Source organism: Anarhichas minor, unplaced genomic scaffold (assembly GCF_050575085.1).
Source record: "Anarhichas minor isolate MPS153535 unplaced genomic scaffold, ASM5057508v1 ptg000030l, whole genome shotgun sequence".
In the NCBI taxonomy this organism is placed as follows: Eukaryota; Metazoa; Chordata; class Actinopteri; order Perciformes; family Anarhichadidae; genus Anarhichas; species Anarhichas minor.
In genome coordinates, this window is record NW_027466476.1 from 1,586,676 (window position 1) to 1,598,104 (window position 11,429).

Here is an 11,429-nt window from a genome sequence, read left to right on the forward strand (position 1 = left end):
AAGAGTTTAGTGGAAACAAATGTAACACATACAGTTTATCATAAATACCGACAGACATGACCTTTCATGTAATGCATCTTTTAGAGTGCATATTATTCAAAGTGAGCATTGCACAGATGCTCAGTCAACTCCAGGCCTCGTTGACAACACTGTAGCTTCTGCAATCACATAATCAGGACCAGTACTGACAGTTAAGTAGCCTTGAAGTTCTCACTCTAACTTATTTCAGGCCTACCGTATGGTGAAGTTGTTTGACACGGTGAAAGAAAACTGCTACACAAAAAGCAAATATTATGATGAAACACTGTAATGGTGTGAAAATAATTACTGTGATATATAATATGGAAGCCACAGCTATCATTTAAATTAGCTTACAAATATGGAGATATTCATAAATGTTGTCAAAATGCTTCACACACAACTGACTTGTCTAGACCGATGATAAATAAGATGCAAATCAATTTATGACAAAAGTGCTTGGACCTAATACAACCTAAGAAATACGTTTTTTTTTAATGGTTACTCTTAGTTGAGTTATATAATTAACATCCTGGCTGTCCTTTTGTAGGCCGTACAGCAATATTATCACAGTCCAGGTAGGTTGCAGTTTATCCTCACGTGATACAAATAATTTCCTCCTTGAGGATAACATGTGATCATGTGTTTTTTCACTGGCCGTCAGGGTGTTAAAGGTGTAAGAAGAGAGCACAGACCATAGCATGAAGACCACCATTGCAGTGTTAGTAAAGCGTTACCCATCTGTGCGCGGAGGTTAAGCAACGCAGCGACTCAGCCACAGCCGACAGTGACTGCCTGGCCTTTTCCAACCATCTCCACTGGGGAACTCTCTGGAGGATGTGAGGCAGGTGTTCTGCATGTTGTTGGGTGGTGTGTATATCATTGCAGGGAGGGGGCAGTCTCATCAGCAGGCTGCGGCTCCCAAATGCCTCTGGCACAGCATCGGCTTACATCGGGTGTGTCATCATGGACACCTTTCACTGCTGTAAAAGGGAAAAGTGGAATTCATAAACTCACACTCCAATAATATAAAAGTAAGCCTGCTGGTATTAAAATCTTAAGGACAAAGACATCTTTGATAACTTTAGTGTACACACAGTATCTTCAGTAATGAGAATGCAGCACACTTTCATACACAGCCTCATATTTAGACTGATTAAGATAGCTGAGGAAGTCATTTCCACTCTGCTGTCATGGCAGAGTTTTTATGTAACTTCCTATTACGATTGTACACCAAACATGGAAAAATGTCCAAATTAAAAACATTAATTAAAAAAAGTTCTATAAAACTAGGTCACTGAATTAAGTGAAAGCTGTTGTCCGTACTCGACCCTTCTAGGAAGCGTCTTTTCAAACAAGGAACCACATCAGTGTGCTGACGTAAAAACATCTGTATGCGTGTAACTTAAAATGCACATTAAGCTAAAAGAAAAACACCACAATAAGTTGGGTAAAGGATTACTACTTAGGGCAGGTCATTCATTTTTCATTACTTACTATATCGCCATACACACAAGATAAATAATTGTGTCTGGAAAAATTATTTCATTGCATTGTGGTTGCCATGGCAGTGAAGATATTCAGAAGTTAGCCAAAAAGATGAATTGCCGTGGGTTGTGTCGATAACAACGTGGGCAGTGTGAAAGCAAAAACAAAAAGGCCGATATTGCATTAATTAACACGTGCCATCACAATAGCAATAACTAGTAATCAAATAAAGAGCTTCAAGTAACACAAGGCTTTGTCGGGGCCATCAGACGCTCAAACGAGACCTTTGACTTTGCCACCAAAAGTTGTGAAACATGTTGTGATGGAAGTCATCAGAAGCACCATTTTGCTTTGTGGTCAGCAAATTAAAACAAGAGCAGGTTGTTGGACGATTAACACAATGAGAGGTAAAAAGGTAAAAACAATTTTGGAGATTTAGTTAGGCGAGAGGGGTGCAGTACAGTAGAGTACAACTGATTCACACTAAAAGGAAAAGACAGCAAACAGGAGCAATGAAAACATGATTTGATTCCAGTCTTTATTGTAACAACAGGAAAACGCTCGGGTAATGCTAATGTGCTAATGTTATTGCTTCCCAACACATGTCTGTAAGAGGTGAGCATTCAAACATATGGATATTATAAGCAGGTGATTTGATGGAAGGGTTTACAAAATGTCACTACACGAGGCAAACACAAACATGAAGTGAGAAACAAAATCTGACATACAAAGCAGTCTGGATTGAACTTTTAGGCATATTAAAGTTGGTCAACCATACTGGTTTTAACGTAATTCACAATTCTTCTGTATCAAATGGTTTCATACATTTATCTTTATTTTACATTTGCATCCACTTCTACTTAAACATTATGTGTCAAACATAAGCTGGGAACTCAAACTTGAGACCCTACATTTCCCATATGGCTCTTTCTGAACATGGAAACAAAACATGTCGCACGGCACTGATCTGCCCTCCGATGCTGTACATCCGCCCACCTGACTCTGCCCACCTGATAACAGTCCGGTTCTTCCAGGCAAACCATCTACACACACACACACACGTCGACAGAGCTGTCCTCTACGGTCGTCTACTGCAGCAATCCTCCCTGGCCTACAGACGTCCTGAACTAGTGTTTCCAAAACAAAAAGGATGAATGAACTCTGAGCATTCAACGTGGCCGTCGTGTTTTGGCAGTTCGAGACATACCAGCAGTCTGATTGGTGATGTGCGCCAAGCCGGGCAGGCTGCTGGCAAGCTTGGCCAGCCCGCCATTAGTGAGCAACTGGTGGATGGCGGTGGTTTTAACCACTCCTCCTGTGGTGACCACAGGCAACGCCCGGAGCAGAGTGCTGCTGCTGGTACAGACGGAGCTCAGGACCTGACCCTGGGGCTTTCCACAGACCGCCTGAAGGTGGAGGAGGAGAAGAAGAAAAACAGATAGTTTAAGGTCTCGTCTTGTACAATAACAACAGACTTTAGATGAACTTCATCTTTTAGTAAACTCTTGTAAGAGTCTCTTCCTGTTGTATGTACAATTTACATTCAGTTGCCATTTTATTAGGTACACTAAGAAAAACCAGAGTTGTGTTTCTTCTATTTAGTAACTAAATATTGATATAAATAGAGGACAAGATATTTGAAACCACTCTCAGTACAACAACACAATTCAACAAAACCCTAAACTAAAATCTCAAAAATGAAAATAAAGTGTGCTTACGTAAGCTCGTACCAACGAATTTCAAACAATAATATCAAGATATCCATTTATCAATCAATCTGTAACTTTAAGCAGCATGGAGGTGAGCGTGGAGCCACAGTCCTCCGTATCACACTACATTCTCATGAGATGTAAAACCGTCCTGTGACTGGACACGATTCAAATATACCGCTTCACTGTGAAATACTCACAGTGAAGAAGCTAAAGACGCTCTAACTTCCGTTTCACTGGGACTTTCACAGCTCTTGTACGAGGTAAACCCTCATTGGTCAGTTGTTATTGGCAGAGCTTATTGGCAGGAGAAGGAACAATCATTCCAGCCTAATGCCTCGGCTATATTATCATCTATTAATTGAGTGAGAAAAACAAAGACAACTATTCTCTTTTTGCGTGCCTTAAATGAAACAAAGATATGCAACTTATGGTTTGGTTGTCAGTACATCTACATAATTCCTTGCAACTGGACTTAAAACAAGCAAATCTTCCATTGTGGTCATTCAAACGTGTGTAACAGTGTAACCAGGAGGTACCTGGGTGCTGCCTGTATTGGCTGCTGAGGCGGGCAAGCTAGGAGTTTTGGTGATGATCTCCTGAAGACTGAAACTTAGGCCTTGTAGTAGACTGCTGGCGGAAGGCGCTACACAGAAAAAGAAAGGACAATGAATCAAGGGAGCTGAAATTTGGGTGAAATATTAATAACTCCTTGTACAAACTGCTCCCACCCAATCCCCCCCCCCCCCCCCCCCACCCACCACCCACCACCGGCCTAAACTAGATGGACACACACGGACACAAACAGGCCATATGAAAGCCATGTCCAAAGGGTAAGGTTCGGGACAGCGATGGCGCAAGAGGTAATCAATGATGATGTTTGCCTAAATATGTTGTCCTCACACACTGTTCTCATCCAGTGTCCAAAACTGTCACTCTACCAAGTGGTTAGAACTGCACTGTGTGTTAAGGTTACTGCGCTGAGATTAGCTGCACAGCTGAGAGTGCAAACAGGCGTGCAGGGCAGGACAGGACAGAGATACCTTGGGCAGTAGCCGGAGCTTGCGCCTGGACTGGTGTGGAGGACCCTGACACCATGCAAGGCTGCACGCTGTTGAATGAGCTCGAGCCTGGGGACAGGGCACCAGATACCTCTGAGAGACTACCAGACCTGCAGTGACACACATAACCACCAATCTACTCAGGAGCTACCCCAGCAAGTGATGATTGGCCATCGCTCAGCTCAAAGCTAACACCCCATATCAATCCCTCTGCACCAGATGAACTTTTGTCCAAAGGGGGGTGTGGGTGTGGGTGTAGGCATGTTAACGGGTTTCAGCGCTCTATACTGAATGTGCCTGTGTGTGCCAGGGCAGGCTAGCTTACCGCTGGCCTGTGAGAAGTCCAGAGAGCTCCTTGGCTCCAGCCACAGTCTGTCCCACGGTGACTCTTAAGGGCTTCCCAGAAACACCCACTGCATGGAAAAGGGATCACATCATGATGGTCCGTTAGAGATACTTCAGAGGGCCGCTTTAGGAAAAGGCCGGAACAATTACCAAGCACATCTGTCTAGTCACGCAATACAGGCACCATGCTTTTTCCAGGAATAAATGTTTTCCAAAAGTCCTACTTTTACTTAAGCCATACTTTACACCAAACAAAGACATGTTCCTCACTCAATCTAGCACTCTGTGGGAAGGTGAGCTGCTAAAAACTGTCTACTACTGATTTTATCAATCCACAAAACAAACAGTCTGTTCACTCTGATCATACTACAACAGAAAGGTTTTTTCGATGTTTATAAAAAACAGAATAAATCATGGAGCGTTTATATCAAACGAATGCTTATAGAGTCCTATATGTGACAAGAACACCAGGTTTTGTACCTTCCTGTGCAGCAGGGCTCATGGTGCCCCCCGCGGACTCGCTCTGGGACACAATGGTGACCTTGATCTTGGCTCTCTTGATGGCTTTGCTTGGTGTGGGACTAGGCGCCTGCCTCCTCCTGCCATGGGACCTCAGTTCATCTCTGTCCAGGCCCTCCATCTGATCACTGGTCACTGGCACTGCGCCACACAAACAAACACAAACACAGATTTTGATCAGACTGCTGAGCGGACTTTAACCTGGGCTGTTTTATCCTTCGTTAACACCCCCATTAATATGTCTGTTATATAAACCTGCTTTAAAAAAAAAAGGTTCAGCAATATAAAATGTACTATTGTGAGTTTAATAAATGTAAGAATTCAAAGCATGACATTGGGTGTTAAGTGAGGAGCCAGTGCAGTATTTCAGTGTGACATTCATATAGAATTGGGGGAATGGAAACCAGGAAAGGAGTGAAAAGAGAGAGGAAAAGGGATAGACACTTACCAAAAATACAAGGAGGGGTGCCGGGAGGAAGATTTTTCCTCACAAGCATGTTTTGTTTCATAAAAGCAGCAAACTGAGCTGGAATGAAGGAAGGAGAAAAAGTCGGAAAAGAAAGTTGTAGGAAGAGAAGAGACGAGAAGAGAGAATATTTCAGTCACTTTCTATCTTGCCCCATCAGATGTTTTTTTTTTATCTGCAAACATTTTCACATCTCACAAACAACCCTGTCTGCTCAAAGTCGAGGTAAATGACTTCTCGCAACAAGTTCACATAAACAAGTAGCGCAAGATTGAGAGCTGTGTACAGACAGGATTGTCACGCATGTTTACGCGAACGCGACTGTGTACTTTGTGTTTTCAATGCATCCAAAATCGAGTGCGGTGGGGAACCAACCTTGAGCCTGCTTAGGAGTGAGGACTGTGCCAGAGCGTTGCATGTGTGTCTTGAGGAGCTGCGTGGCTGTGATCAGACTGGACTTCTGTGCTGGAGAGAGACCGGACGTCTTAGGTTTGGGACTTGAAGTGGGACTGCTACAGACGCTAGACAGATCCTGAGGACACAGTGAAGAGGAGGGACACCCGATGAGTCATGATTAGTGTCAGGCATTGAACACGTAAACCTATTGCTTTTAATATTCATTAGAAACTTAACTTTAATTGAAAATGCAGCTAGCTCAAACATTGTATGTATATTAGAGTTCCTCCAAAATGCAGTCTACAAAATCTTACATATATCATTTTAAAGGAAAAATAAAGAATATAGCACATATTTCTTCAATTTAAAAAAAGTTGGTAATTGCGGCACCTGTTAACTAACCTCTGAACCTGAAGGTGAGATGGGAAGTCTGAGTGCAGGGGAGGACGGTCGTCCTCTCTCCATGTCAAAGGGAAGCTCCCGCCGAGGCCTTTTCTTCTTCTCTGTGTCCAGGTCCCTCATCTCCCCGGAGCCGTGGCCGTGGCCCTCCGCCCGTGTGAGGACGCCCGACAGGAAGTCAGCTATCTCGTCCTGCAGATCAGCCATGAAAGAAGAAAAAAAACTTTTCTAATCAACGTCATAGGCGGTTTTTGTTTTTTGTTTGCAGAGGATTGAGAAACTCTCCAGACTAACGATATAAATTTCCAGTTGCAAGGACCGACCTGAACGCAGCGGTCCACCATGGTCTGCGTTAGTCCCTCTGACTTCATCTTTGCCGGATTGATTCTGTAGAGGAAGAACATTTTGTGATTCTACCGATACTAAAAATCCACCGCTAGAAAGAATATAATATCCTCTTACTTCCTCCTCGTTAAACCGGCGGGTTGTGACTGACCTGAGGTTGTCGTCTGACCCTCCCACCACCACCATGCTGTTGTCTGCCCTCAGCTTCTCTCTGAACTCCTCCATGCCCTCGATGCTACACTGCAGAGCATTCTGGCCGACCACAAACAACACGGGGGTCTTCATGTCCAGCAGCGGGTCATCCACATCCTGCAAACCAGTAGCACATTAACATTCATTACAACTACTCACTTAGGGCAAAAGGTCAGTTGTTCTTCGTAGAAACTGATGAATGAAAATGAAATGGAAGATACGGTCTAAGGTCTTACCCCTCTCGGCCCGTTGACTGTTAGCAGCGGGAAGCCGAGACACACGACAGCGGTCAGATACTCCATAAGAGATACCTGTAAGGAATCAGGATTTAATTAGCTGAAGAAGCTTTAAAGACAGAATAAAAATCATTTGCATATTTTTATGGGTTGAAATCACTTCGCCTCACATTAGATAACAAAGATACATTATAAGAAGTCTTACGTGACAGGCGATGAGAGCACCAGCGTTCCAGCCAACCAGGATGATGGGTTTGTGGGGGAAGTGACTGTGAACCTGGTGGTTAAATGTATGAATAGGTCAGTTTTTGTTTAATGTGCACATACTGAGCATTGTCTGTATATAATGCACAAAAAATAAAAAAACATACTTGAAGTAAGTTTAAGAAACTTAAAAAAGACTGAGTATGTTTTCATTATTGTGCCGTCTTTCATGCATTGAATGCCGTAGCGAATCTGCACATTGAAAACAAATCAAGTACACAAACGTCACCACCATCACACTGCCAACTACAGTCACACAAGGAGAACATAAAAACAGAACATCCTACCTCCAAGACCTTTGCTCTGACGGTGCCCAACATGTGCTCCAAGCACTGTGTGATGCCAATGTTGGCTCCGCTGTTCACGTGACTGTGCACCGGAATGACCTGACATTGAAACAGCTATTATAGGCACTTTTCTGAGACTATTAAAACCCAAATTCCTAATAATATATAGATTTAACTAAATGAGATTAAAGACCTTTCCCAAACAAGAGAGTTGCGACTGCCAGAATCTCATTCGCCGTGAAGTAGAGAGGGCGGGATTGGTCGGGCTTGATGGTGCAATTAGGATGAGTGGCGATCCAGGAAGCTTGCTCTGAAACATATAAGAGAACAGAACAGGGATCTGGTCTTTAACTGTTACAGATCACGAAGAACAAAGTAAAAGACTAAATTGTGTAACAATGCTTTCTATTACAATGGTTAAGTGTTACCGGTTTGTTTTGAGACAGGACTCCAACAGCCGGGTCCCAGGGCCGTTTCAGTAGCAGTGACAGGGCCTCTGCACTGGGAGTGCCGGTCTTTGCTGTTGTCAGCAACATTCTGTCAATCAGCAACGGCAACTTCCAAGACAACAAAGAGAAATAGTAATGAATCAAGAATCCCAGAAGTTGTAAATAGTGGTGCAGACATCCGACAGTAAATATAGACCAGTTCTTACTCTTCATTAAGTCACACACACCATACCTTGCTTTTGAGAGTCTGCAGCACATCCAAGTAAGCAGCGAGCATAGCGAGGCTCAAGGATTCAATCATGGTCGTGTGTAACCACTGCGTCAGCTTGGTGTCCCAGTTCACACTGGCTAATGCATGCCGCACCTTCCTGGCACACTTGTCCACAGCTATTCTCCGCAAGATTGGCTCATTGGAAGCCTGAGAGAAACAAGATCGCACCAGAGACAGTCAAAGGCAATTTACAAATGGACACACACACACACACACACACACACACACACACACACACACACACACACACACACACACACACACACACACACACACACACACACACACACACACACACACACACACACACACACACACACACACACACACACACACACACACACACACAATGATGGAAGAAAATCATCCAAGTCTATAAAGACGATCCAATAAAGCAGCAACCATTGAAGATACTTATCGTAATTTCAGGAGCAGAACTACTTCGCTCTCGTATTCGGTATCCCTTCCTCCCTCCCCATTTTTTCTCCCCCTCTCTCCTCCTCTCCTTTACGTACGGTCCTGAGGAGGTTCACCGTGCCCGGGTGCTACGGCGGATTCCCCATCGACGCTTCCCACAACTGAAGCTCAAGCCTCACATCTCAATCACGTTTACCTTCAATAAATGTGTTAAATGCTCCCATTTGATGGTGTGGTCCTTGCTAGTGAATAAGCTATATAAACTCTAAAGAGTCCAAACAGACATTGACGTACAGTATATTCAATTAACAGTGCCTTTGTTATCAAACAAGTGGGAAAGCAAACACACTGTTGCTTAAGAACTTATACAATGTCTATAATTTAAAGCTCTTGAGAACAGATTTAGATCAAACTTTCATAACTTACATTTTCATTGGCCAGCCGGGCGAGTCTTTCAGCTTGTAGAGCTTTAAGGACTTTATTGAACAGTTTGTTCTGGGCCACTGACCATCCAGTCCTGAAACCAAACAACGATGAAGTCAAAAATAAGCACTTGAACTTCTATACTTTCAACATGGTCTCGATGAATGTGGGTGGCTCCAGATGTTTGATTACTTGTTTACATGTTCCTCCCAGTCATCGGGCGGTGGAGGGCTCTCAGCAACCGTGCGAGCAAACAGAACGTGCCGCTCACACTCCTTCATCACACTGAGAGCTTTCTGATTATCGTAGAGAGGAGCCGGTGTCGGTGTGGCGGTCTCCACATCTAATAGAGAATCAGAGTCTCTGCAGACAAAGAAAAGAAGATATCACGTTACTGCAACGCAGAAAATAGCTAAGTGATCAAACTGATCACTTCATTTCAGATAGAAATTATGGAAAGGAGCTTTTTAACTTACGACAAGGCTTCAGGCTGGCGACGAGGGGTAACAAACAGCGTCCTTGTGGGCCGGGCACTGCTGGCATCTGGGTGGGCATTCCACGGTTTGGCATAGCTGTGGTCCAAAAACACCAAATCCAACTCTCTCTCATGAGCCGACAGCTGGAAAAGCAAGGATGTGCCCATCTTTCGTGCCGATATCTGGAAGTCCTTATCCCCACCGCGATGCATCGTCTTCCTGGGCCCCGGAGGGCCCCGGGAAGAGCTCAACAACTTGCGTGGATTCAGACTAAACTGGAAAAGAGGAGCCAGAGAGTATTATTTAAAATAGGCTGAGAAAACTATTCCTTTTACTGCCTTTCCACGACTAAACAACATGAAGGGATCGGTTCTACAAAGCAGCAACAGTGATGCTGAACATAATCTAGTGCCGAAAAGTGTTGAGGCAGCAATTTATAATTGATTAGTTGTTTATATAACTTGTTTAAAGAATATCCCAAAAAACTCTGTTCAAGTATTAGTATAAAAGCTGGATTCCTACGTTGCAACTGTTGTATTCTGCTTATATTTAGGTTTTGACATGAAAGAAGACAATTGCTGACATTACCATTGATCATTTAACGCTGCAGACTAAACGACTACACGAACAACCGTAAGATTAACTAACTTAAACCCTGATAGCACGATGTGACGTTCAAACATGCTTCCGCTTTGTCCACGATGAGCACCACCCCTCACTACAATAATAACAACAATAACGATGTTATATATGACCTGTTCAGGGTTGAATATAACTTATAAACCCGTCACGTGTCTTGATGATGTACACCTTTACGTGGCTGTTGATCGATATTCAATATTTATCTTGAACTCTGTGTAAAAGGACTGACGACTATGGGCTGGCCTGGCATGCTAACGTTAGCATAGCAAGCTAAAAGCTACCCAAATGGCGCTTATCGCTGCGTCGTGCTGCTCACCTCTTCGCTCTATTATTCCATGTTTGTCAAGACGGTTTAAATTCTTCTTTTGAGCCAAACAAGACCAAAGAAGTACGTATTAATTTGCTTATTCCATAGGTTATTATGAACCCCAAATACTCAGTGCGCAAAAGCCTTACTTCCATCTGTTGTGCGATTTGTTGCCATGTTAGGCACCACAACCCTCCTTTCCACGGAAACAAAAGAAGTAGGACGGTCAGGGCCACATTTCAAGAAAACTGGCAACCCCGTTTGTGGCGCGTTAGAGAGTGACGCAAAACATGGACAGGAGTTTTAGAGTCTGGATCCTTTACTCCCTTTACAAAAATACTCGATGTTAATTACCTAACACTATGAAAATAATGCCTGTGAATGATCGCGTTGCTGTTTTAATCCATGATTTAAATGCACTTTTCTACTTTACTTAAGTAATTGGTGATAATTGAGGTAGTTAGTTAAAATCTAGCCCCAGTTATTATTTTGAAAATGAAAAAACATTCACTCCACAAAGTCATGTAAAGATAGACATTCTGTTAAATTTAATTTATAATCTCAGATCACAAATGGGCCTCAGGGGGCTTTACAATATGTACAACATACAATATCCTCTGTCCTTGGACCCGAGGAGAAATGATTACTTCTAATAATAACAGCAGCAGTGGATACAATGATAATGACAATGAAATCATTAATAATAATAACAATAATGT

General features: G+C 43.1%; 1 protein-coding gene across 5 annotated transcripts; it reads right to left on the bottom strand.

Annotated features, from left to right (window-relative positions):
- Nucleotides 1–2,030: 2,030 nt before the first annotated feature.
- Nucleotides 2,031–10,907, bottom strand: kansl3 (KAT8 regulatory NSL complex subunit 3). 5 transcript variants are annotated; one of them, XM_076104486.1, is made up of 20 exons: nucleotides 10,860–10,907; nucleotides 9,762–10,036; nucleotides 9,478–9,648; nucleotides 9,289–9,379; nucleotides 8,407–8,592; nucleotides 8,154–8,282; nucleotides 7,919–8,035; nucleotides 7,726–7,824; nucleotides 7,380–7,451; nucleotides 7,175–7,249; nucleotides 6,898–7,055; nucleotides 6,725–6,788; nucleotides 6,405–6,593; nucleotides 5,982–6,138; nucleotides 5,589–5,666; nucleotides 5,102–5,281; nucleotides 4,602–4,689; nucleotides 4,259–4,386; nucleotides 3,755–3,861; nucleotides 2,031–2,912 (listed from the first exon to the last, which is right to left on the bottom strand). In XM_076104486.1, the coding sequence occupies exons 1-20, from the start codon at nucleotides 10,863–10,865 to the stop codon at nucleotides 2,676–2,678; spliced, it is 2,607 nt and encodes an 868-aa protein (XP_075960601.1). In that variant the 5' UTR covers nucleotides 10,866–10,907; the 3' UTR covers nucleotides 2,031–2,675. The 5 variants fall into 5 exon arrangements, with proteins under 5 accessions (XP_075960601.1, XP_075960603.1, XP_075960602.1 ...); XM_076104488.1 differs by having other exon boundaries at nucleotides 9,762–10,031; nucleotides 10,720–10,882; XM_076104487.1 differs by having other exon boundaries at nucleotides 10,720–10,882.
- Between the last annotated feature and the right edge of the window lie 522 nt (nucleotides 10,908–11,429).